General features: G+C 45.3%; 2 protein-coding genes across 2 annotated transcripts; both read left to right on the top strand.

Annotated features, from left to right (window-relative positions):
* The first annotated feature begins 17,811 nt into the window (after positions 1-17,811).
* Positions 17,812-18,487, top strand: LOC101781106 (protein HEAT INTOLERANT 4). Its single transcript, XM_004968811.1, has 5 exons — positions 17,812-17,826; positions 17,950-18,012; positions 18,092-18,139; positions 18,224-18,352; positions 18,440-18,487. Exons 1-5 carry the CDS (start codon positions 17,812-17,814, stop codon positions 18,485-18,487), a joined length of 303 nt encoding a protein of 100 aa, XP_004968868.1.
* Positions 18,488-19,793: 1,306 nt separating this feature from the next.
* LOC101769247 (E3 ubiquitin-protein ligase RNF128) lies at positions 19,794-20,324 on the top strand. Its single transcript, XM_004971827.1, has one exon. It carries the CDS (start codon positions 19,794-19,796, stop codon positions 20,322-20,324), a length of 531 nt encoding a protein of 176 aa, XP_004971884.1.
* The last annotated feature ends 7,379 nt before the right edge of the window (positions 20,325-27,703 follow it).

The raw sequence follows: 27,703 nt of genomic DNA on the forward strand, positions 1-27,703 counted from the left end.
ACGTGTCTCCAAAGCAGGCAGAGATCAAAGCGAAATCGATCAACGACGATATCGCGCTCGTCGTCGCAGCTCTAGCGTTGCGCCAACCTCGACCGATGATCGAGAGAAAACGCCGTCGCTGTATCGGTGCCCTCATGAACGTCCTCGCCGTGCGTGAGCACATGCATGTAGACACGGTGTCGACATGACACGCTAGCTGCTGCTGGAGCTAGCACTAGCAGTGCATGCGGCGTACGGACGGGTACTGCAGTGACAACGCTACCAGCGTACGTGGCTTGGCCTTGGCGCGGTTCCGCCTGGATAAGGAAAACGGCGGAGCGCCACGCCGCGATGCGTATGGTTGCACTTGCAGAGCCTTTGCTCTTGCATGGCGCATGCATGATGGGCATTGGTCCTGGCCTGCGCAAAGAAAAGATTTTATTTTGACCACAGGTACACTGACTCTGGGAGACAGACAGACAGTGGACCACTACGTCTCATGCGACGAACCAATCCGATCGACGACAATTTCTATTGTGGTACGTGCTGGTACGATGCTGCACCATGCAATGCAACGCTGGAATTTGGCGTAGCATAAACTATATTAAAGGAGGTGCATGCTTCCACTGAATTAAGGGTACGTTTGGAGAGGGGTGCTAAACCTTAGCATCCCATTTTTAGTCCCAAACAGGGATGCTAAAGGAAGGGTGCTAAAGTTTAGCCCCCATTTCCTTTAACACCTCCAAGGGGTGCTAAAAGGTACTAAACTTGCTAAAAGTGGTCCCCCGTTCAAAATTTCCCCTGTTGCCCTCTTCCCCCTGCCGCAGCGCGTGTTTCTCCCGCAGCCGCCCCTTCCGCATCCACCCCTCCCGCCACCATCTCCTCCTGCCGGTCATCCGATCCCCTCCCACCTCCATCCCCTCCTACCGGTCCCCTCCCGCCGGCGTGTCCCCTGGTCGTCCCCTCAAGCCGGCACGCGCCATCCCCTTCGGTCCTCCCCGTCCCGCCGCCAATCCCTCCCGCCAGTCCTCCCCGTCCCGCCACCGACCCCTCCTGCCGATCCTCCCCTCCCAGCGCCATCCCCTCCTGCTGGTCCTCCCCTCCAACCGGATGAAATAGCTAATGGTTTGTACAATAGATCGTAGCTAATGTGTATGGTTGTGTTGTAAGGACATTGACAATGCATTGTATTTTTTGTGTTATTTCATGTTTATTGGACAATGGAAATATTTGAATGTGTATGGTTGTGTTATTTGAATGTATTTCTCATTCAATATTTGGAAATGATGCGGGCCAAATGAGAAAAAAAAGAGACAAGTTGGAGGGGTAGCGCTACAACCGGCCAGAAAGTTGACGCCAGAAAAAGAAGCAGCGGGAGAGGGAATAGCGCGGGAGGAGGGGGTAGTGCACCAGCCAGGGAAGAGGGAAAGGAGGGGCACTGTTATCATTTGTCACTAAAAGTGCTAAAGTTTAGCACTCTATCCAAACATCTCAAGGTGCTAAACTTTAGCTCTCGTATCAAACGCAGCCTAATTCACTCTGTAAATTAGTTAAGAGGATTCTTAGCCTGGGCATGTCCGCGACAGATAACGGTGGTCGCGCGGTATTCTGTTTTTCAAAATAGATTTATAGTACTATATATGAGATTGTTGGGAAGCATATATAGGAGCTGTACCCTGTGTGCGCGTGCCGCTGTGCGCGTTGCCTGTCGACACCGTGTGGCCACCGCGTGTCAGCCCGTGCCCGCGGCAGCAGGCCGCCCGGGCATCGCGCGAGTACCAAGGCCGCGGGCGGCGTCGCGCGGATTGGCCTCATGGTGTGGGATGATGGACCTGTCGTATGTACTTGGGTTACGGTCATATGCGGCGCCCCCGGACCACGCGCGCAGCAGACCGCCCGAGCGGGCCGTGATAGACGACGACGTGCGCGCGCGCATGCACACAGGACCACCAAAAAGCACCACAGCGCCGGCCCCGGCCGTGGTTGGCAGGCCACGGCATGCAGGCGTGCAGCTATCGCTCGACCGGCAACTCAATGGCTCCTCCGATCCGCCATGCTCAGATCAGCGCTGCAATTCGACCAAGGAGGCGGCCATGGCCAATGCGCCGAGCTAACTAGGCTTGCACTACCTATAGCTGGCCTGGTATTATTGGTATCGAGATAAAAAGAACAAGGGGGGAAAAAAGAAGGTAGAGGACAGGGCGAGGTGCTGTGTCACCATGCATGCGCCCACAAACCCGTCTGATGGCTCTTTTAGTTGTTGGTAGATAGGGTCGGGCAGTCACTGATTGGTCTGGAACTTTGGATCGGAGCCCTCTTTTGTGCTTCTTTGTTGCTGGGGGGCAGGCACGTTGCGGGGCACGGCGCGGCCTAGCTTTATTCCTAGTCGAGGGATGCGTCCACGGAGATGGTCCAGTGCAAGCCGGCAAGCCCCTACTGGCCGGATATGGATCTAGTCGATGTCATGCACGCAGCTCTACCAAAAAGCTTGTATAGATCACACCGCCGCCCGGTAGGTCGGGTTATTACTACATGAGACAGAAGACGAGCAGCCTACCCTACTGTAACACATCAGGCGGGCTTTTTTTAAGACAACAAACAACATCAGGCGAGCTAATCAGAAAACTGCCTGCACCGCAGCAGACCGAACGTGCTGTGGTGTTGGTTTGGTCTGGGCGCGTGTGTGTGTTGAAGGGCCCGATCCGTTTCATCAGGTCCGGCCTGCAGGAAGATGCGCGCGGGTCTAACACTCAGGCCCATCTAGAAATTCACCTAGCCCATGGGCTACTTTCATTATTAAGCTGGTGGCCAATAGTTGCAACACACTATCACATCCCCGAGGCCGCGAGCCCGGGACGCCGACGCCCAGGCGGGTCCACCGCGGGAAACTATATAACTTTCATAAGAAATTTTTTATTACATAGCTTTCGATGTTTGAGAGTAGATGGATGACTAAAATAAGACTAGAGCCTGGGGTGCCCTCCAGCACGCCAATTTTTTGACCAAATTTTTATTAAAAAGATTGATGTTTATGTATTAGCGTCAAAGTATGATATGTCTTAGGAAAAAATAAAATTAGTGGTACTAATCAGGCAGTTGCATGCGTTTATATTTAGCTGCATGCAATTAATGTCTGTATGCGATAGTATAAGTAACGAGTTGCGTAATTAATTCTACGTATATTCATCAGTGCGGAGGTAAGAGATTGGAATGGGAGTCGAGCAGGATAACTGCATAATAATCACATTCACGTTGCCTTTGCTCATATGGAAAAGTAAACCAGCTGTTACTGAAATAAGTGATATAGTAACATAGTACATAATTACATAGTAGTGATAAAAGGTGAGTATTAAAATAACCAAACACATCTAACAGCAGTGCTTGTTGATTAAATGGACAAATTGGTCAGTAAACATCTCAAGAGTAGATTGTGGAGGAGTATTTCCTGTGTATGTAAGTGTGATGACGTTCGAAGCAGTAACATTGCTTGTATTTGGAAAAATTGCAAGAGGAAGTACGTTGTTGTAGTCAGCGGATAGCTCTGCGATTTCAGTGATGAAGTTGCGATGTTGATTTTCTATCTTTTTCAAGCGTTTCATTTGAGCGACACATGTGTCCTAAAAAATTCATACCCAAGACATAGCTGATTCCTTCTCTTTCTGAGTCTTCAATAGGTTGGCGTGGTTGTATTCTATTGCTCCACCTACGGTATCTACGAAATTGCTGTAGTAAGTTACTTTCTTATATGCGGAGGAGGTGTTCGTTGCGTTGACTTAATAGTAATGGAGGCAGTAAAGATAGAATGACTCATTTCTCTCACATCTATTCTAGATACATAAAGGCCTAGGTCTTGCGCAATTTGATCGAAAAATAGCTTCTTTGGTATCTGAACAGACAACATAGTTCTACGACATTTAAAGTAGTTCCTCAACTTTCATGTTGGAGTAGTAGGGATTTGTTGTGTTGTACAAAGGAAGAAATGATTTGAACAATGGAAAATTCATACCTGCGCTTTTGGTTGCGATTACACCTTCGTGTTTACTTCATTCTTAAAGTGGTTACCATGTGGAAAGCTCATAGCTTGAAGAGATGAAAGTACGTTGCATCTTGGATAGCTATTTATATAAGATATTCCTAGTTACAAACACCTGTAGGCAAAGGTGGACACGTATGAAAATATCATGGCAGCTAATCTTCTTGTCGTGTATTCGTCGTGTCATGCAAGTGCTGCGCATGAAAGTTCTATTTATCTGTGTGTCTATGTCTTGTATATGTGTGATATCCTTCAATCGACAACGTGGTTTCCACTTATTGGGCCGGGATTGGTCCATTCATTCCAAAAAGCCCAGCAGTTGGTGTAGCAAAGAAACATGAGGTCACCAGTAGCTTCCACTGCGGGCGTTTGACTTCCTGCGTCTTCTTTCTGTTGGGATACGAGGTAGGCTACGCTAGCGTAAATCAAAATTTTCTACCGCGTATAACCAGGAAGAACTGCCGTATAAGGATCACGGGATTACCACTCGACGCACTACTGGTGCGGAAGATGTAGATTTGCGTCGATGCAGTGAAGACGATCACGTAGTCGTACGTAGTCGATCAACGTAGTCGTACGTAGTCGATCACGTCCAGCAGCTCCTCAACAGCTCGTCCACGTGCAGCAAGATCGCCTCCGGTGCCGCGGCTCGTCGTTGGCTCGTCGTGGCTCGTCGGCGGCTCGTCGATGGCTCGTCCAAGTGCTGCAGGCGCAACACCTCCAAGGTATCCACACGTGCAGGGAGGAAGCGTCGCAAGCCGGACTGCTAGATCCGCGAGTTGCAACAGGCGAGGGCGTGGGGGGCGCGGCAAGAGTGTTCAGCCAAAAGGTGTGCAACCCTAGGGCGCCCCCACCCCTCTATTTATAGGGGTTCCTGATGGGCCTCTGGATCCGAGGCCCATTAGTACTCCTAAACCTAATCCAACTCGGATCAGATCCGAATTGGGCTTCCAGCCCCTTAAGTGTGTGACCCTATGGGTTCGGATACGTATAGACATGGCCCGAGTACTCCTACTCGGCCCAATAGTCGGTAGCGGCCTCTAGCAAGACGTGCCAACTCCTATACGCATACGAAGATCATATCAGACGAACCATCACAACATAATATACATGCTATTCCCTTTGCCTCACGATATTTGGTCTAGCTTCAAGCCAACCGCTCTTTCTCGATCCTGTGATTCGGAATCCCTTTGTAGGTTAACTCTTAACCGTACGTAGCATGGCCATGCATTTTCTGATCCGATCACTCGAGGGGCCCAGAGATATCACTCTCAATCAGAGAGGGGCAAATCCCATCTTGATTGACCATGTCTCATAGCATGCTTCTTGACAAACCCGAAAGCTACCTTTATAACTACCCTGTTACGGTGTAGCGTTTGATAGCCCCTAAGTAGGTCAATCCACATCTAGAATACATGCGACAATCTCAGGTCTAAGGACAAAGCGTATATGTTGTTTAAAGAGAGAACTACTTCTCGTGTTGGGTCAGTCCTAACACATGTCTCCACATGTGTCCACATTATTAGTTCAACATCTCCATGTCCATGACTTGTGAAACATAGTCATCAACTAATACATGTGCTAGTCTAATATTCATGTGTGTCCTCACATGAACTCCGACCAGGGACAACTTTAGAATAACCATACAAGTAAAGAGTTTCACATACAATTCACATAATTGCAAATCAATTCAAGTAGCCTTTAATGGATATTCAATGAACACAATATACAAATCATGGATACAAATGGAATATCATCATCTCTATGATTGCCTCTAGGGCATACCTCCAACACTTTCATGTGTACTCCATGCGGAATCGAGCGTTGACGGCACTCAACATCCTCAAAACCTAGGTCTAGAAGGGGAGCGTCGATCTGGACAGCGCCCGAGGGGCAGGTGCACGGCGGTGGTCAATAAGAGAGAGGAAGTTGGTTGGTATGTAGTGGATAGTTAAAAGCTATCAAATGATGCTTGTTGGATTTGATTCAACTAACTGATCCATGTTTCATTTCGAACATATCGGAGTAAGGAGGATGGGGAGGAAAGGTACGTGGGTCTCTTCCGATTCTCGCAGTAAAGTGAAACTTTCGCTGGTACTATGGTAGGATTATCGCTGGAACCCAAGTGATTCACAGGTTAGTTCATCAGTATTTAGTCTATGCATACAAAGATGGGAGTAGATCTGTATAGTTTTGCTTACTCTATAAAAATGGACACGAATATTCACTGTAAAGAAATGGAAAAGTAGTTGACTAAGTAGGAAACGCCATTACTTGAACTGAAGGGGTCATAGATATATGAAGGTATGAGTTATGACCACAATCGTTTCTTACATGTTCTTCTTAAAATGATCATAGCATGATCAATCTAAAGATAGATTTTGTCATTGTACTTACAGTTGCTAATATATGCAGAAGTGGAGAAGGATTGTTTCAGTTTCAAATAAATTCATCTTCAATAATATAATTGATGGATCTCGAAATGAAAAGGCAGAAGTGGAGATAATACAAATGGGAAATCATGCGTTTGTCAGTGAGATGGTACTGCATGTAGTAGAACATGACAATAGAAAAGAAGATGTTCTATGCAAGAGAACATTGGAAACTAAAACAAAATACGACTTTGCAAGTGCAGAAGAAGATGTGTATAAAGAAGGCATTGCATCCGTCTAAAATGTGAGGAATGGTGTTTATTTTGGACATAATTATCGATCAATAGCTATTGCTATGGAGGACAAAATAAATGAAAACAAATTGAAAAACAAAATGGTGGAATTTGGATCCAAGATGATTTCGAAGTGGAAGTCCATGGTTGTAGCAATACAATACATTCATATAGTTTGGAGTGAAGCTCATAATCAAGTGGCCTAATATCAAAACATCATAGGTAAACATGAAATGGCATCATAAATAGTAAACAATGTTGCTGATCTACTCGCAAGGAGCTCATATGGATTAGAACCTAATATGCGTAGATTTGAAGCAGCATCTATATGAGGAGAATGTAAGAGTGAATATGTATGTATAAAAAAATTGTAGGCGTACTTGGTGTAAGTGTAAGTTTTGCAATTGTACGCTCATCTAAGCATCATTCATATTGTTGTGGTAAAGAATTAGCTGTACTGAATTATATTTGCGAGATATATGTTTACTTATAAGTTATAGTGCATTATATACTAACGGTAATCAACTATTCGCCTCATGATGTGATGTTTGGAATGACACCAATCTACGAATTTATGCATGTATCGCCTCTTTGCGATGGAACCTTCACAAATTTGATGTATGTCGGTATGTGAAGTAACCGAAAGAAAATAGAGGACAGCTAAAGTCGTAAAACAAGGCCACCTGGTGATACGTGGCTTCATTTGATCAGCTGGGAAGCTACATCGTGTCAAGGCACTCTTAAGAGCAAATGCAGATATAAATAAGACCCTGCTCTTTACTTTCAGAATAAGATGGCCCTGGTTCACCAATTTGGCTGACTCTACTGTTTCCCAAGTTTGGCATCGCGAACAAGCCTGACTACTCAGAGCCTCAGAACGACACATCTAAAAGTTACTTGACGACGCTTGTATCAGTTCCAAGATGTCTGTAAGCATCTAAAGAGTATGAGTATTACAATTTGCAGTAAATATGTTTTTGTACTTTCTCTATGCAATTTCAGCATGGTGCAAGTGTTTCATTGTGCATACAATATTTACGAATGAAGTGATGAAGTTTCTTCTTTATACTGATCATTGCAGATCAACACAAGCAAAGTGGTAGTCATTCATTCTCGTGTCATTTTATGCGAAGCAGTCAACGGATTCAACGGATCTGACCCTGTATTTACAAACACGTTACACGTCTACATGCGCAGATAAATTCAGGTATTCCATTTCATTTGATCTTCCAACCTCTGCAGAAACAAATGAACTGGTAAGAGTTGCTGCTAGTGGCAATCTATTCTTTAATAGACACAATGCTGAAGATAGCGCTGTTCAAAATGTTTTTATGAAATTGTACGAAGAATATGGATATATAGTAGAGGACTACAGTTCTATCCAAGGCAACATATGTAGGCTGAGGTACTAGGATTTCATTCATAAGGTAGATAAAAGCAAGGCCAGATATCAGGAAATCAAGGATAACTATCTGAATGTAATGTAATGGGACAATGTATAATAGTGTCCGATATGTTCGACACTGTAGCATGCATTTTGGATCAATCCGAAGTAAATAAAAAATATGGAGATGCACTCATATCTTGTTTCGAAGAGTTTCAAAGAATCCATGATACTGAAATGAAGCATATGGATGGACTCAACACGCGCGTGTTCCTAAATTGCGATGCAGAAAATTTATCATTTCCAACTCATGATGCAGAAAATTCATCATCCAGTGCAATTAGTGGTGCTGAACAGGTATCCATTATACTAGGTATTCCTTTTATAATTATGAATGGTGTGGTAATATAATAGGAAGTTGTTTTACAATGTACCATTTGATTATTAGTGTAATGCAAGTATTCTTCAGTGCAGGTTCACAAAACTGAGATTAAACATGCTCTGAAAGCAATCATATAACTACGTGGCAACCGTGATCATAAAAAGAAAAGATGCAAATGAAGCAGTGCTAAAAGGAATTGGGGTAAGTACTTCACGCAGAGATTCCTAATACAATGCTATCTACGATGCATTACTTCTATTAGAAACGGAGTTCCATGTGGTCATAAAGGACATGAACTATAGCTATTATTTGACGATGTTTGGTCGCGTGAAGGATATGGAAAATATATTGACCTTAATTGCTAGTACCTGCAACATTGTTGATGGGGATCTTTGTTAGATAGGTTCTCTAGTTAGCATGAATGAATGTAGTAATAGCATGCTTGTTAATCATAGTGAATTTGGTCATATCTGTACTCAGTGGTTTCAGATGGCGAAAACAGTATTGGAGATAAATCAGGAAATCACGAGAGCAAAGGTTGCTATGGTCATGGAAAATGCTCGTATTGAAACTATCCGGTTTTGACAAGTGACGGTATCTGATGAAAGCAGCATTCTCTACAATGATACGTGGTTTCAAATTATATACGTAGTTTGTATATTGTAATAAATCTGAGTATAATTAAGCCCAATCATTAATAAAAATGTGAGCATCGTGTGTTGTTTGATTTTATTTTACATTGTTTCATATTGATTAATTCCATGTGGTATATGAATTAATTAGTAGTTATGATTCGTCAATTATTAATATGCATTGTACCACAATGTAGGTTATTTTGCAAAGATGCTACATATATTACAAAATCATAAAATAAGATGTGAATGCAATAGTAAAATTCAAGGTCGCAATCTGATTAGCTATAGCATAGAAGATCTAATTTTCTCTGAGCTTAGGTAGCTGGCGGGCCACACAATTGTTGAACCTGTTTTAGATGCTATCTAGTTAAATACGAAAGTGGTTTAGATCTGGATCCAACAAAATCGCAATTCTGTACCCAATAAGATACAATGCCATGTTACTTAACGATGCAAAACTATCTGTGAATAGAATCGTCTTTTCCTTCGGCCCAATTGAGGTGGTACTTAGTTTAACGAGCCAAGAAGCTATCCAATCCAAGAGACATATACTCGTAACAAATTTCAAAATTACCTAATTATTTACACTGAAGTAAATATGCATAGAATCTAACTATCTGTTCTTGGACATATTTTTATTAAGCATTATTAATCTCTTTGTTTCTATGTAATGCACTATGTTTTATGAAAATACTAAAATATCCTACGTATGGGATTGTACAAGATGGCTTCACAATCATACAAGTAAATGAATTTTTTTTGTATATCACGACATTACTCTTAACACCAGATCTAATTTACCACAACAGAACTTGGCTGACTCACCTGTTATTTACCGCGTGTCGTAATATGAGTGAAACGCCGTTCTAAGGTGACACGCAATGCGTGGTGACAAAAGTGTCATTGTTTTTAGAATTGAATTAGATGTGCATGGCTAGACGCATGTCGTCCTATACTGCGAACAAATAAATATATAGCGTTCCTGATCTAGCACCGCTGAAACAAATCATGTGCAAGGGAAAAGATAAACTTGGCAGAAAAACGGAGAGTTCAAGGAAAGAAGAGTCGAAGTTGGTTTTGCTGAGTAGCATCCAGCATGGCGCCTCCACCGCACTAGGTATCAACGCTCGTCGTGTCTCGTTGTTAATTAGCAATCACATGTATGCGTGCCAAAAATATTTTCCAATTCTTTAGTTAATAGTAGGAGAAAAATTAGAATCCATTATTGCTTTAGATTCATGTGCAGGTAGTAGCGTTATTTTTTGGTTGACTATTTAACTCAATAGTCAATGCTGATTGAGTTGTCTATGATTGAATCGATGAGTGGTTGATTATTTAATTCCATTATCAACGCTGATCGAGTTATCTATGCTTGAGTCGGTGAATGCAAATGGTGGAACACATATCTACTGCTTTTTTTATACGTGGATCTATACAAATGAGGTTTAAATAGATGTTCCAAGTCATGTAGGCTACTCGAGTTGTAAAGATTAGTCATCAACTTTTACTTTGTGAGCTTTGCAAGGAGCTGAAACTGGATGCTTCGAGTTTTGGAACCGAATCCTCTAGTGGTACTAGTGTTGTTGGTTGGGTTTGGATTACGTATCGCAGGTCTGATGAAGAAACCGCATTATGGCACTACAAAGTTACTGGCTCGGTAGAACCGGATGCATTTGCTGCTCTGGAAGCTGTCGCTGCAAAAGCAATTGAATGTTTAAAGAGCAGAATGAGCATCGATGTAGATGATTTTAACTATCCAAGATTTCAGTCTCTGCTTTTTATGCAGATGTGCCTACAAAAAGATGGTGAGTTTGCGACTCAGGGTATTATAAATATAAATGAAGATGTAAAGAAGCGGCATCATGGGTGGACAGAGACTCTTCGTGAGTTGCATGTCCTCCAGCGTGCCTATGCCAGTGGATCAATTATCTCAATCAAGTGGAGATTTGCTTCCTGCTCTTGCTGTGGGAGGAGTCACGGAGATACAAGCATTACTACTTGGTGGTGTGGGTGAAAAGATATTTCATACGCAATGCAACTCAGCGAAGAAGCATCCATCGTTTGGATTTTTTTGAAACATAGATGCACGCGTGCAGTGTGTCTATATAGAGTGCTTCAGTGTCCTGATGTTTTCCTTTTAGCAGTAGCTAGAACCTGTAAGATTAGTGCTTGACTTTATGTAGTGGAGTCAGAACGGTATTATATTATGTAGTGTGTGTGAATCAAATGTGAATCGCTTAGTAAAAAGTACTTGCAATATGTAAAACATGCAAATCACTATCTTGGTTCGATCGTTTGCGAAACAGTGTAAAATAGAGTAGTAGTAATAAGAAGCAGTTTATAATTTTAATACCTTTTCTATTATATATATGTATATATGCAACATTATCTAGCATTTTTTTTACATAGTAATGAATCGTCATACAATTGTTTGCTACATTGCTCTGTTTTCCAGTGATGAAGCCTAAGGCCTAAGTGCAAAATTAAACATGAATTTGAGTATAATTCGGGGACTTGAGCATGCAAGTACGCACATTAAGATCTAACCTATTCACATTAATATAAATACTCAAGAACTTGGACTTATAGCCGAATTTAAGCATAAACCCCAAATAATTTAGAGCTAATAGCACTTGAAATTGCGCTAGTTCATTCCAGTGTCTTTGATTTTCTAATATACATTGTCTATATTGTACTAGTCGTACATCAAATCAGGAACATGCTAATTCCGGAAATCTAAGTGTGCCATTTATCTCGAATTGTACTATGGTACTATTGCTCATTGTGATAGGTAGAAGCTTTTGAAGGATCATGGCCAGCGAAGAAGGTCACGCGGATTAGTTGAAGGATTTTACTCACCAGTTTGAATATCTATTCACCTTTATACAATTTAGGATTAGCTTCTGGTGGCATGTACTTTGGATCGGTTGTCATCTGCATTTGGAAGACTGGAAGACCGGATGGAATGCGATCTTGCAGATTGATCTCGTAGCCTGAAAAAACCCAGGAAGAAGCGCTAGAAGCTGCAGCTGGTCTAGCTATTAAGCACATAAAGTGTGAGCTTAACATTTGATGACCTAAGCTATGAAGCAAAAGAAATTGTTGAAGAAAGGCAGAAAGTTTTCAAAACTCAGATGTCAAGGCTTGATGCAACATCAACTGAATTCATAGAGCAGGGAAGGTCAGCAAGGAACATATGGGAAACTACGCTCAAAGAGATGAAAGGTGTGGCTAATTTGTGTGCCAAAGGTTCCATTGTGCATCAAGAAACAGATGAGAATGCTCCACTACACTATGATGTTGTGGATGGCGGTATTGATCCAAATCACATCAAAATCACCCTTAAATAGTGTGCAAATCCTGTAATTGAAGCACATGGTCATCTCGAAGCTGACTACAATAATAGTGGGTTTGTAAAGAGGAATGACTTAGATTTTCTTTCGATACTACACTAATTAATTCAATGTAATGATACGTTAAAATAATTGCATATGGATCCAGCAATGGGAAGGAAACGAGGAGGGATACACTGAAGATGCATACTCTATGAAGTTCTGTCGTATAAACATGAAGTCAATTTAAATCGTTGTCGTTGTATCTACATGTACACTGCATCCTGTCTCAAATACTCTATAGTTTGGGAGTCTATGTATTCTAAATAACGTAAACTCCGCAGTGGAGTAGCTAATTTGTTATGTCTATATATTATACAATGTGTGTTGTGTGCACACCTTAGTATTGCTACATCAGATGCTACTGTAAAATTTCAATAAATTAGTTTGCATATTCTCGTAGCTGCGCAGATTTTATGCGATTTTATTATTTATTGATTGGAATTATAAGCACAACCAATTTAAATGCAATACGATTATAATTTAGATTGTTGATGTAAGTATAATTAAATTAGAAAACTGTAACAAAAAGGTGTGCACACAAAAGTTCAAAGGATGCGCAGAGTGTGAAAGTCAAAGTTTGGTAACACAAACTTGGAACGTTAATTATTAATTCAAAATAATATTTCAATACACCCTTATAAGGTACTCAAACGAAAGATAAGGAAAATAGGATATGGATTGGCAGGGAACGGCATACTGTTCGTACAAGTAACTTAAAGTTGAAACTTATATTTTCAAAGAAAAACTGAATCAATTCAGAAATACATCACTGATAAAGCGTGGATTTTACAAAGACATCAGCTATGAAATAATTACTAAGATCCACTGAAGGGATATATTCCATTCCCTTTCCGCTCAGGCTAATACTTTCTTCTTCATGTGGACATGATTCCTTCTCCCTGCCATTTGCAAAAGCATACGAAGATGCAGTTTTCCTATGCTGTCTCCCATAGATTGAAATAAAAACGCTTATTCTTCAGATTTTCATTATCCAATTCCAAACTTTGCTCGTCTTCAATTTCACCAAAAACTGCTTAATACGAGTAATGTAAAAATTAAATAAAGAAATGAAATTCAAGCAAGTAAAGTAAACGTAGCTCATGGTAACTTGTCAAACAATTCAAAGGAAATACTCTTGATTGTACTAAAAAGACATGGAAGCTAGAGGACAATTATGCAAACCTATATAAGCATCTAAACTGAAACTGCTAGTGCAGTAAAAAAATAGAGAATAGAGTCGAAAGCTGAATCATTGTAGATCGGTAATGGCAACACTGTAAAGTGAATTGGAGTAAGTAAAACACACACAACTCATGATAACCTACCAAACAATCTAAAGGCAGTACTTCTGGTCCTACTTCAAAGGTGCATAACCCAAAACACAACTATGTGAACCTATGTAAGCATTTAGATCCAAACTGATGGTACAATAAACAAACTAAAAGATAAATCGGAGGCTAAATCATTGCATACCATTAGTGGTGCCACCGTGAAATGGAGTATCCATAGGGAGTACAGTACCATCACTATTAAGTACACCAAGTGAGAAAAATTGTCACTTTAGGCCTTGGTGTTGAGTGACCACTTTCTTTAAATCCAGGGTATTCGTCATCAGAATCACTCATAGTTGGATCTGATAAGTAATCGGCATCATTCGACGAGTATGATGAATCATGCCAATCATGAACATCAAGAACCTTAATAGCAATTTGATTTTGCAGCCCACGCTGTTCATGTTGTATAATGTCCTCTGGTTGCAAATACAACTCTGAACCAGCATTCGGATCATCTGACTCTGGTATAAAAAATATCAACCTCGTTAGGCAATTTGTCAGGATCACCACACCAGGTAACACCTCTAAAAATCGTCAAGTCAGCTTCTGATAATGTGCCTGAAGTTGGCTTGAAACCACTGCGTGAAACTAAAAAAGCACTACATATCAACATGTTGGCGGACACATGTGCGTAGAAAAGAACACGTCAGCGTAGCAAAGAACTCGTCAACACTGCACTGATGCACACGTATACACCACCGCTGCCACCTGCAACAAATTTTATGTATCTAACATAAACAAACACAAAGCAATCAAGTGCATCCTTATCCTTGAGGCTTCCAACCAGTGGGACGAAGACACATATCCCAGCGCCTCGGGGCGGAGCAGCTCCCCTTGGACCCAGAATCGATAAGCCAAGAACCTGAGGGGCTTCTCGCAAAACTGTGTGCTCCGGTGGCAGCCTCGGACGGCGGCCGTCTTTTGAAGGAGACGATAGTCTGAATTATTATTAATTCCAAGTATATTATTATTAATTATTATTAATATATATATATATTATTAATTATATATTCCATTTTATAAACTTCCATACCCCATTATTCGATTAATTCCAAGTCTACTACTACCAAAGGTGGTACATGGAGTTCACGCTCTAATGTCTGGCACTCAGAAAATATAATCAAGAAATTTTGGTCATAGTAAAGATGCAGAGTTTAGTCATTCTGTCTGAGTGCATACCTCTCCTAGAGAAGTGTATGTACTTCACAACTGTAAATGATGAACAGTCTCCAATAGCAATGATAATAAGAGCATTTTGCAGTGACTCTGTAATAATCTGTGGCGCTCTACGGACAACACAAACTTCCAATGCTGGACGTCGTGATGGATGTCCTCTTGGAAGAGGTTCTGAAGATGGTGACCTCTCCCAAGAGTGCCGAGAAAGAAATTCCTTGTCATCTAATTGTGCTCTTGTCGATGCACCAACCGAAGACAACGGCTCAGGATGTGGAGTATCATAGGGTAAAGTTCGCTGAGCAACTACTTTTGATTCCATCAAGTTGGGGATCGATCTTTGCATTGATCTTACAAACAAAAGATAACAGCATAGCAAAGATGGCTAGGGTTCCAACAAAATCTATAGTTACTAATTAATAGCATAGCAAAGATAACAGTATTGATCTTCTACCAGTGTGGCTCGCTCACTCTATCCACCCCTCGTTCCGGGCCACGACGCAGTGGCGGCTCCACTTCTTGTTCTCGCCCCTCAAGGGTGCGGACTCTGCCATCCCAAGGATGTGGTCCTTGACCTCATTAAGGATCCTCCACCGATACCTCTTGCCAGGGCATATGAGGCACACGAAGGTGTTGTCAGCGCGGCAGAAGACGCACAGAGTGTTGCCTCGGGCGAAGGGCGTGTGGTAGCTACGACGACGATCATCAGATGAGTCCGTCTCAGTTTGGGAGTTGGAGTCGAACGCATCAGCTGGAAGGGTCACCATCAAGGTCAACTTTTGAGGCAGCGACGAGGGTGCGGGGGTGGAGGAAGCTGCCCCCACCACTGAAGGAGGCTGGAAACGCTCCGGGGAGCCCCCAACGGCGTTAGAGGATCACTCGATGTGCGAGGGGGAGCTGGTAGAGGAGAGGCGGAGCGATGGGGAGCCGAAGGAGGCAGGGGCCGAGAGGGAGGCGGACGCTTCATGGCGTCGGTCATGTTGCTGGGGTGAGGCGCACTCATTGGGGATGAGATGGTAGTGGAACTGGCGATGATGCTGATGGTGGGGGAAATGGTGGTTAAATAAGGAGTTCCTCGCCTTCCACGGGAAGTTGCGCCGGCTTCCCTGGAAAGCTAGGCAATCGATGCCTCTCATTAATGAATAATCATTTAAATGAGGTCATGATCGACTGGGAACCATGACGCGCTGTGGCCCCCTGGCCCCGCGGTCGCATCGTCGCCGGTGAGCGAGTAGGCGATGAGGCGTGAATTGTCATTTTTGGCAAGAACAGGTGGCTTCATGTTGGGCTAGTAGACGAACTTGCCTTGGGAAGTTGATGTGATTACAAGGCCCTACTGCAGACCTGATAAAGGAGTCTCCTCATCTGGGTCCAAGTAGTAGTCGATGTCCTCAATCATATCCGTATCAGACTGTGATCTGGATAGGGTAGCGTGATAACTAGTGGTCGTGTTGCGAAATCTGAACGGGAATCAACTTAGGTGGTAGTATGACTCACACAATGGCATATGTTCCGGCTCGTGAAAGTTAATCCGATTGGCAGAAAAAGTCGAGTTGAACTTGGACTTGTCTCTCCAGCCTCTGACTAGGTCAAAAATTGAAAATTTGTTGAAATTCTCGACGAGATCCTCTAGAGCTTGGTGCTGGAGCTTCATAGTTTGCTGCTGCTTCTCTAGGGTCGACGCAATGTGGTGTTGGAAATTTCCAGTGCCGTCTACAATGCAAACCTAGGAGCCGAAGACAAACATCACGCCTGCTTTGAACGCGATGATTGGCTTGATGATGACTTGTGCCATCGAGTTCGCCAGTGGATTCTTGACAAGAGCCTCCATCTGACGCGCCAGCTATTAGGGTTTAAACCCGGCAACCTACCAAGGGGGTGCCCGAGGTAGCGTTTTGGTTAGTGGGCCTTGCCGAGATCAGGAACTCGAAGGTAGCACATGCCTGAGGAGACTTTGTCTGGTGGGTCCGCTTGTAAATGGTACTATATAGCAGAAATAGATGAATTCTTTGAAAGGTGTGTGTTGCTTGCGTTGTTTTTCCTTAGATATTTTAAATTTTACACTTATCCATCGATGTTGTGTTTATTTTTATTTGTGTTTGTTAGGCTTGGTGATAATTTCACGAAAATAGATTGGATTATTGCTGAACAAGGCGGTGATCACCATAGGTCTGGTCAATTGCCACAGAGGAGTGTGTCTGAACTTCGAGCTTTAGGTCCTTGGGAGGTCGAGGTAATTTAATGTTTCTATTTCCGGGTAGTTTCAGTATTGATGTATGCCGTAGTATTTTATTACAGTGTGTATCTATTTCTCTTGTAGGCTACCAATTTTCTGTGTACTGTGATAGTTGGGAGGATTAGCACTGCTCAGTCATGGTGGTTTTCGTCCTATGCTAGATGCCATAAGGCTTCCGCTCCGTATGGATCTGAGTACCACTGTAGCGGTGGTTGCACTTCTACTGCTGCTATTCCTAAGTACATTTTTTAGATGGCAATTGTTTTGTTACTATTGGTACTATTTATGTTTTTCGTATTTATGTATAATGCCATCTGATATGGGTGTCATCACTCCTTGTGGTTGCATCAATGACAGCATAAATGGAGTGGTGGGCTGTTCTCTCTATTCATGTGGGAGTGACAATTATATCTGCTCACCCTACTTTCCACTTTTAGCTGATCCTTCATGTTACAAATAACATCAGTGTACTTAATGCCCTTTAACTTTTGCATGAGTTTAATTTCATTAGTTGTAGATTGTCGCCAGGTATCACCGTGTTTACTACTTTACCATGTTCTACTTGCTGCAGATAGTAGATGACTTCGACTGGAAAATGGATGAATACGAGGTTTGTATTGGAGTTTGTTTTGCTCCGCTCCGATACACTAGTCACCCATAGAAGTACATCTGTGTTAGTCACCATAGAAGTACATCTGTGTTGAATGACTTGAATCATTGTGTTGCAATGCAGGACTTTACTGATCAGAAAGTTAAAGATGAGGTCCTACCGAAGGATGAGAAACAAAAAATTAAGGTACAACATTAATTTTTGTGGTTAATAAGCTAAACTTACCATTGTTCACGATAGTTCCTTAACCTTCCCAATTTTACAGGAATTTTTAAAGGAGAAGGATAGAGAAAGGAAGAGAGAACTGAAGCAGGTCCACAAACACCCGAAATATATTTACTATATTTACAAGAGATCTACTTACATTAGTATTCTCTGTTTCATGAAACTTCTGCAGGCTAAAGAAGCCAGGAATAAAGCTATTGATGATATGGATCCTAAAGAGAAAGAGGCATTTGAAAATATCGAATTTTACAAATTTTATCCTATGAAAACCCCGGACACACCAGATGTTGATAGTGTAAAGGTATGAAGTGGTGTTCTGTCTTCAGTAGTTAAAACATCTGAACCTGCTTTGGACAGGATCTAACTTTGTATCTATTGTTTTCTGCAGTCAAAGTACATCAACAGATATTACCGGCACACACATTATCTGATGTAGGCATTCGTGATGTCACATGTTTGGTGAGTTTCGTGGATTGAGCTATCCAAATTGAAGAGTTTGTTCTAGAAAATTTTGAAACCCGGAGAAGATCAGCTTGGCAACATCTTCTAATGTGGTTTCTTATGGGCCCATCAAACAGCATGTTGCACCTCCTGTCTGTTGTGCACTTCAGCTAGAGTTAAACTTACCGAGTAACCCCCTCCTTAGGCAGGGGCGGAATCAGGATGAACACCTCGGGGGGGGGGGGGGCTAAATAATAGAGATTAAGGGCTAGAGCTAGAGATTAACGGTGATTTGAGGCTTTATCTACAGTATTTTACAGGTAAAATCAGGCTCTCGGGGGGCTGCAACCCCCTAGCCCCCCTGGATCCACCCCTGTCCTTAGGCATCTTCCTTTGTTGCGGGCGTATAACATCTTGAGGATATATTTATTGTGTAACAATCAGAGGGTTAAGGTAGTTGTTGGAAGAGTAAACAAGCAGTTCATGAACAATTTGTTCCCTTTTTCATTTAGTAAAGTTTAGGCAGGGAATTCCTGGATTTTTCTGATACCTTTGCACAACAGTTTGTGCCCGTGGTACTGTATTACTTTTACTCTGGGTTGTGCAGCCAAGTACCACTTATACTACATGCAAGGTATGTTCACCTTGATGCTACATGCACAACAGTTTGTGCCCAGGCTCGCACAACCTAGAGTTAAGGATCACCATAAGAAGAGGCATCGCAAATCCGTAACAGTTAATTAATGACCAGGCTTAGAAAATTCGTAAACGAGTTAAACAGTCGCAGCTGTGGATCATCCTCACTACGTTTCCTTCCCCCAATCCTCCTCCCATCCAATTCTTGTCTTCCCAGCTCCACCAAGGAAGAAGGCGCGGCAGCTCAAGCGCAGCCTTCCTTTGTCCGGTCCAATGGATGTAATGGGCTTGGCCCAAGTCGAGAACAGCAATGAAGGCCCGCCACACTACCGTGTCCGGTGAAATCTGATGGCCGCCTGCAGCACTCCCTTCTTCCATCCCCTCTGCTGCGCTTCCGGCGGCGTCCAATGCACGGCCGTCATCGGGAATCGAGACGCAGGGCCCACATTCTAACCGCCGAGTAACTAACTCGGACGCCACCCGGCCACCCCCTTCGACCTCCTACAAATATCCGCGGCGCCGATGCCCAAGGCTTTCAATCGCGCACCGCACGACACAATCCAAAAGCGACGCTAGCGAGCGAGCAAGAAGGCCAGAGCGTGAAGAGAGAGCGAGAGGAGAGGAGGCAAGAAGCAAGAAGAGGGGGGCAGGGGAGCGAAGCTGCCATGGCCACCGACGACCTCAGCCTCGGGAAGGCCTTCGCCGTCCTGCTCGGCGTCTCCTCCCCCGTGATCATCTTCGCGGGCTACCAGGCCTACCGCACCGGCCGCCTGGCGAGGGGTTGGCGGCGGCTGCGCGTCTGGGCGCTCGGCGGCGCCACGACCCTGGAGGAGGCGCTGGGCTACACCTGCGCCCTGTGCGGCGGGAGCTTGGACGCCCGCGAGGAGGTCCGCACGCTCTCCTGCGACCACGTCTTCCACCGCTGCGGGAGCGAGAAGTGCAAGAACGCCATCGACGACTGGCTCCTTGAGAACCGCATGGCGTGCCCGGCCTGCCGCAAGGTCGCTCTCCCCGTCTTGCCGTGGAAGGAGCCGCCGACATCGGCGCCGACGTCGTCGGATTTGGAGGATCCGCTGGTGCGACAGGCGCCGTCACCATCGGCTTCGTCTTCGGGGTCGCAGGAGCCGCCACTGCCGCTCTCGACGATGGCGTCGGGGGAGGAGACTCCGCTGTCGTCGCCGGTGTCGGAGGAGTAGTCGCGGCCAAAGTCGTCGCCGTCGTAGACACGGATGATCGGGCTTGGATAGAACGGTGTTGGCGCGTCTAGCGTATTGTCGAGAAGTCTGGATCAGTTCTTGGAGAGGTGCTTGAAGGATTCTTTCGTCATTTTTGTTTCTGCATTCTTGGAATTGATCGAGGGTAGTGCCTCTAGTCTGATGGTCTGGGTCAGTTCTTGAAATTGAAGGATTCCTTCGTTGTTTCTGTCTTTTGCTTTCTTGTAGCTGATTGAGCTTAGCTTGGGTTCCTATTTTTCAGAGCTGTATTCGCCTCTGATGAACTAAACACCTGTATTTGGCCAAGAAACGGTGATATGTTCGTTCCATTGTTCTGACGAAAGCAGCTAATACTGATTCTTGTTGATTGATTTGTTAGTCTGTAATATTTCTTTGTCCCCAGTCTGGAATTGAAACTGGCTGAGTGGGCATGTTGGATGAAAACGAAGGATTTTGGTATAAACTGTTCACCAAAATGTTTGCTAGTAACTTCTTGCAGTAGTTCATGGCATCACTTGCTCCTGTTCGTAATTTGCTCGAGTGCCAAAGCTCCGTAGATTGGGCTGTTAACCATATGACTTGTTGTTCTGCAAATTTTTTGACCTTGTCTGCCTGTTTTTACTCTGAAGTCTGAATGCATTTCTGTTGGCTTCATATTGTTTTTCTTGCATCTCGATTCAATGATGCGTACAGCAGCTGTGACTGTTATGAAAATATGATAACTGAATTGCTATAATGCTGCTTAATCCTCGACTCTTCTGCTGTATGCAGCGCCTAATCTGGCAACAGTGCTAAGATTTAGCTTTACTTTGTGTTTCTCCCCATTCAGCTAGTAGTACTAGTACCAGTAGCAGCACGATTTGCTACTGAAAAGCTCTTCTGTTATGGCTATGTTTCTTAAGCAGCTCTCTCTGCTTGCCCATTTGTTTCTTAACTAAATTCCCGTCATTTGCTGAACTCTTCATTAACAGTTCGTTTCGTCGGAAATTCAGTTTTCAGTGCCACTCTGTTTTACAGCGACTGATGAAGTGGCGATGTTTCTTGCTTCTGTCAGCCCTTCCATTGTGTAGTGTGTGCAGAGACTCGGACAGAGTTTGTAGGATCTGAATGTCAAGGCGATTCAGAATTTCAGGGTTTGTAGGCTAAATTGCTTCGCTGATGTTAAATAATGTTGCTACTAGTACTCGATTCAGACTTTCAGGATTCGTCAGACTGTCAAAGCGATTAAGATCTTGTGGTAGATAGAGGTCTCACCTTACCATATTTTTCCAGAGTAATTCATGCGCACTGCAATCCTGTTTCTGGTTTCCTCACCAATGTATGACGGGTGGAACTCCCATAGATTTTGCTAGCCAAACCTTTTGAGACCTTCAGAGTTCGTCAGGCTTAAAGACACTAAGAAAAACAAGCGCTCGATTTTGACACAAGAGAAAACGAGGCAACTCCCGATCCATACAGCAAACTAAACGCCATCATCTGCTGTCCAATCCGCATGGCTCCGCCGCCGCCCGCGCCCGTCGGCGCCGCCCCGTACTCGCCATGCCGGCCTACGACGACATTGCGTTTGGGTGCTTCTGCCCGAGAGCTGTTTGACGAAATGATCGTTACGCGTAACCACGCACAAGCCAAACCCAAGCACCCGATCGCCAGCGTCCTGCCCTCCATTCCAACCGCCCCCGTACGGTCGCCATGGGGACTCGAGCCCCGGGGCCCACTTGGTACCTAACCGACCAACGAACTAATCAGCCGCCGCACCAATGCCTAGCCATCCCAACACGCACAACCCAAAGAGAGACGCGAGAGCGCGAGCAAGAAAGGCAGAGCATCTCGAGAGAGAGCGAGAGGAGAAGAGCCAGGGGGGCGCGCAGGCTAGGCACCATGGCCGTCGGCCTGGCCGTGGGGATCTCCGTTCCCGGCGTCATCGCCGGGAGCATGCGCGCGTACGCCTACCACAGCAGCCTGAAGAGAGCGTGGCGGCGGCTGCGCGTCAGGACGCTCGGCAGCGTCACCACCCTGGAGCGGAAGCTCAGCTAAAACTGCACCATCTGCATGGACAGCATGGACGCCCTCGAGGTGGTCCGCACGCTCTCGTGCAACCACGTGTTCCACTGCGGCGAGAGCGACAAGTGCAAGGACCACATCGACAAGTGGCTTTGTAATGAGCCGACGATGTCCTGCCTGGTCTGCCACAAGACCCCTCACCTCGTGCTGTCGTGGAAGGCGCCGCCACCGGCGTTGCCAGTGCCCGCAACTGCGCCCGCGCTGCCGGCGTCGGCGGACCAGGAACAGCCGGAGTCGTCGTCGGGGATGGAGGACACAGCACCGCCGGATTTGGAGGATCCACCGCCGCCGCAGTCGTCGCCGGTGTCGGAGGAGCCACTGCTGCAGCCGTGGCAGTAGGCATACTTGATCGAGCTTGGATGAAACGGTGTTGGTGCGTCTCGTCAGGCGGTGGTCTGGATCAGTTCTTGGAGAGGTTTTTGAAGGATTCTTTGGTTTAATTTTCTTGTTTCTGCATCATTGGAACTGGTAGGTTGGTGCGTCTTGTCTGAAGGTCAGAATCAGTTCTATAGAAGGATTAATTCATCATTTCTGTTTCTGAATTCTTAGTAGAGATCGAGGACGGGGTTGTCTAATGGTCTGGATCAGTTCTCGAAGGTGTCTGTATTTTGAATTCTTGAAACTAATCGAGATTAGTTGGTTTCCTGTTTTTTTTTCATAGCTATGTTTACCCCTGGATTAGTTCAGGCGTTATGACGAAAGATAATAGATTCTTGTCGATTAATTTGGTTGTACTAGTTTGTACCATTTCATTATACCCCAATGTGAAAATATATGCTGATATGGGTATCTTAGCATGAGAATTGCAGCATTTTGGTATAAACTGTTCTTAGCAATGCTTGCTAATTTCTCGCAATAGTGCTTAACATGCGTTCCTTCCTCTGGTTGTTATTTTCTTATGTGCCAAAGTCTCATATTGATTTGGATGTTGAAAATATGACTAGTCATTCTGAAAATCTTATGAATTGATGCTAAGTCTGTCCCTGAATATTACTATGTCTAATTCTCAGCTGACATTAAGTTTTAACCTAAAAAAGGTGATGTAAAACACCATTCCAGTTTCTTGTGTACAATCAGCACTATTTCCTACTCAAAATGTCATTTATATCAGATCTGTGTTACTTAGCACTTTAGTAGCCCTTTATTTCTAGAGTTGATGAGCTTTCATTGGATTCTAGTGTTCATCTCAGATGCATTCACTTGCAAAGGTCTTGTAGCACCGCCAGTATGTTCTGCCTGACGGTATCTTGGTTCTGTTGTAAAGTAAATTGAGAGAGTTGGAAATTCCGGCCAGTTTCTTTTCTCAAAGTGTCAAAGCAATTCATACTGTATAGTTATCGGAGAGATTCTTGAAAGATTCTTTAGCCTTCATGTTTCTGCATTCTTGGAACTAGTTGTGGAATGTTGTCTGATCGATGAGATCAGCTCTGAGGGCTGAGTTCTGTCAGGCTTGAGTTACCGAACAGCTTTCTATGCTTGCCTATTTGTTTCTTCACATATTTTCCATTAGTTGATGATTTTTGTTTCTACTGTTGACCTCAGACACAATCAGTTCGTTTTGGTGTGAATTCGATTAATCTGTGCTGATGCTAACTGATGTTGGTTGCTAGTGAACTGTGATCGGTGACTTGGGCGTTGCAACCAATGTGATAGTGTTAAGTTTTCAGAGTTGCATTGCGTTCAGAGTTGCTCATGCACATTGCATTGCCGTTACTAGTTCTTCAGAATGTTTTGAAGATTTTGCAAGCCGGACCGTTTCATTTCTACAGTTCGGTTTTGGATCAAGTCCATATGATGCAGCGATGCAACACTTGCTGACTTGCGTTTCTCATTCAGTATTTCAGTACCAGTGTTCGGAGCTGTTTAATTCACACTGCACTGCCGTCTTGCCGACCACCCAATGCACTGCCGTCTTGCCGACCACACAAAGATTTTGCAAGCCAGGCTGTTCAATTCTTTTGCTCAGTTCAGTTCTGGAGAGAATACTTGCGTGTTGCAGTTGTAGGAATGGGAAGCTAAGCTACACCAGGCTCCAGGCATCAAATTAAGCGGCATGCGAACCCACAACAGTTGTGCCCGGTCGCCTCGTGCTGCCGTGGAAGGCGCCGCCGCCGGCATCGCCAGCTCCCGCATCCGCGCCAGCGCCGTCTACAGACCAGGAATAGCCGGAAACGTCGGGATTTGAAGGGTCCACGTCCACCACTGCCGCGGTCATCGCCGGTGTTGGAGGAGCCACTGCTGCGGCCATCGCAGTAGACACACTTGATCGAGCTTGGATGGAACGGTGTTGGCGCGTCTCGTCGGGCGGTCTGGCGTACAAGGTTGGACTGTTGGAGTCTTTAACCGCCACGAGACCATTACCATGTCATACGGCGAAGTCTGATTATACTCGTTGCTGAATATAAAAGGATCAGGAAACCGCGCAGGCGACGTAGAAACTTGCTGCGCACCGTCGCGTGTTCTTCACGATCGGCAATGGCTGATCAGGAACAACCCGACTGATTGAGCCTTCCCTCAGGTCTCCTGCAGCTCATTGCATGTACGTACATTTATCTAACCACATACCTATTCTATTATATTCTCGAGAAAAATTGAAGTATTTCTATAAAAATTTACACTTGAATAATTTCTCTGTCTGCCTGAAAATACCTTAGAAAAAAGATCCGTGAACCTCACCACGTCCTTGTTTCTTAGTAATTCATACTAATTAAGAACATATTTAACGATCATATTGAAACACTCATGTATGTGGGTCCAACAGCAAAACACTCAGAAACAAAAATCCAGGTGGTCACCGGTAAAATAGGTAACCTGGATTTTATCTGATGTCATGGTTTTCCAGTAGCATAACTTTCAGAAAAAAATGTATTGTGAGCGAATTTAAAGTATTTATTTCTAGTAAAATTGACACTTGAATAAAATTTGAATTGAACGAATTTGTTTCGACCGGTATGCGAGAAACCAGGTTTCCTGGCAGCACCGGCTGAGACTTTTCTTCTGAACAGCATCATCCACGTGATATGGACGCGAGGTATGCAGCCCCATCCATTTCGTACCCGACGAAGTTCCTCCATGAATCGCAGTCGACGCCATCTGCCACCTTCTCGACATGCTCTGTGGCCATATTGAGTACAAAGGTTCCAGGACTGCCGGTGCCTTCGCCAAGGGTAAAGAGCAGGTTGCCACTCTTTTCGCAGAACCATCGAACTAATCGAAGGTTAATCTTTTCTCCAAATGGCAGTACCTTGTCTTTTCCAAAGCCTTCATAGCGCACCTTCATCTGTTTCAGTCTGATGCATCTTCGTCTCGGTTCCCACTCGCCGGAGCAGCCGTCATCCCCGCTGCCAGGACAGAAGACTGACCTTGTCACCACCCCAAGGTAATACGAATTCAAACGAAGTGCAGCGCTTAAATCAAGCGCAGCGACGTCTACATCATTAAAAAAACCAACGTCGATGAATATAAGCTTTCCGTCCGCATCCACGCCGAGCGAGCGCCAGCCCGGGCACAGGTCGCTGATGCCGGGGCCGGTTGGCGGCATGGGCACCTCCGTCGGTTCTGGAGTGTCCACCCGCACCGCGAACGCCGAGCGTCTCAGGAGCCAGTAGGCCACGCCGCCGACCACGATGCTCTGGCCAAACTCGTGCAGCTTCTCGCTGGCGATCTTCGGGCCCCATGACCTCTTAGCCTCCGTGCTCCAGCGGCCGATGTCCGACGAGTAGGAGCGCATCGCGGTGAAGGCTCGGCGGTTGTAGACTATGAGCAGGCGGAAGAAGGCCGACAGCGGCCGTGGTGAGTCGAGGTCGTGGCCGGTGTAGAGCGCGCACGCGTAGTCCCCCGGCTTGTCGGTGCCGGCGAGAGGTGGAAGCATGGCCATGTCCCGTCGCATGGGGTTGCACACACAGAGGCTTAGGCCATCGGTGTAGCGTTCCTGCCTGAGCTCGAGCACGAGCCAGCCGTGGCGGGCCGCGACGGGCCGGGCGTGCTCGAACAGGCCGCGGCGATCGTCGTCCAGGCCCAGCACGGCATCCGCTAGCGCGGTCCTGGACGGGCCATTTAGGCCGATCAGCCTCGTGGCGGCAGCCGTCAGGACGAAACATGGCTGCGCAGCGGCGGCTGAGGCCCTCCGCCTGCGCGCGGTGGTGCGGGCGTTCTCCTGGTGGAGGAAGCCGAGGGTGAGGCACGGCAACTGCGGCAGGGCCCTGGAGAGGACGGCGGCATCCTTGGCGACGAGGTGGGCCCAACGGCGGCACGTGGCGGCGGAGCGGACCACGTCGGCGGCGCTGGGGAGCCTGGCGAGGACGGGCGAGAGTGCGTCGTCCGGGACGGGGAGGGACTCGCCGTCGTCGTCACTGCCAAGGCCATCATCGTGCAGACAGCATCTGCAGTAGGGCGCGGCGCGGTGGGCGCCTCGGGCGCGGCGCGCCGGCGGCATCGTGCGCGTGGTCAGATGTCGTGGGTATTCACGGTGAATTGGGTTGGGAATTCATCTGGGTGCAACGAGCACAGATTTATTGCCGCCCGCACGTGCTTTTCCGTTTCCGATAAACAAGAGGAGTCGAGTCCGAGAGTCCAATTCTTCCCAAGCTGGGGCCGTGTACTAGGGTAGTTTTATTTGGGCCTGCTGCGCGTGCCGTCCGCTCGGCCGACGAGGGTGTAAACATAGCTTAAATTCTCCATTGTTCTGCTGCTAATTGAGCTCACGGTAAAAATCAGTAGCCGGATGTAGAATGAACATTCTTGACTGAAGTCAGCGACCTTTTCTCTTTAATTAACTGACGAACAAATAGTCTGAATGTAGGTAGTCTGACGAAAGTAACGAAAAGTTTTGAATATGCTAGACCTTCAGAGTTCATGACAATGGCGAGATGAATTACACTCTTGATGCGTGAATCGTTTTCGTGCGATCAACACAACGTCATGCAAGCGGGCAAACCATGTATACATCTCACTTCGGTCTTCTTTATTTGCTGCATCGCCGTTTGCTCTTCCATCTGAGGACCGTAAGGCTCTTCCAAGATTCCAGGCCAGCCACGCGGGGCAACCGTTGGATCACTAGTGGCATGGGTGGACTGGCCGTATTTCCCCAACTTGGACTGCCCTTGGGTGCGCCCGCCGCCGGCCGCCGTCACCAGGTGTGAAAAGCTATCGAGATTTCATGTTCTTACTTGCTGTGGATTGATGCATCACCGACCTTATTTCTCAGTTGCAATTATCTCCATTAAAGAAAGTCTTGGTTCTATTGCTGTATGTTTGTTGCAGTGATAATTGTCTAAATACAATAGATGAAGAATAAAGGG

Source organism: Setaria italica, chromosome V (assembly GCF_000263155.2).
Source record: "Setaria italica strain Yugu1 chromosome V, Setaria_italica_v2.0, whole genome shotgun sequence".
In the NCBI taxonomy this organism is placed as follows: domain Eukaryota; kingdom Viridiplantae; phylum Streptophyta; class Magnoliopsida; order Poales; family Poaceae; genus Setaria; species Setaria italica.

Coding starts and splice junctions, on each gene's coding strand:
- LOC101781106 (XM_004968811.1), top strand. Junction 18,013..18,091: donor ATGAGAAACAAAAAATTAAG/GTACAACATTAA, acceptor CCAATTTTACAG/GAATTTTTAAAGGAGAAGGA. Junction 18,353..18,439: donor CAGATGTTGATAGTGTAAAG/GTATGAAGTGGT, acceptor TGTTTTCTGCAG/TCAAAGTACATCAACAGATA.
- LOC101769247 (XM_004971827.1), top strand. CDS start 19,794: ATGGCCACCGACGACCTCAGCCTCGGGAAGGCCTTCGCCGTCCTGCTC.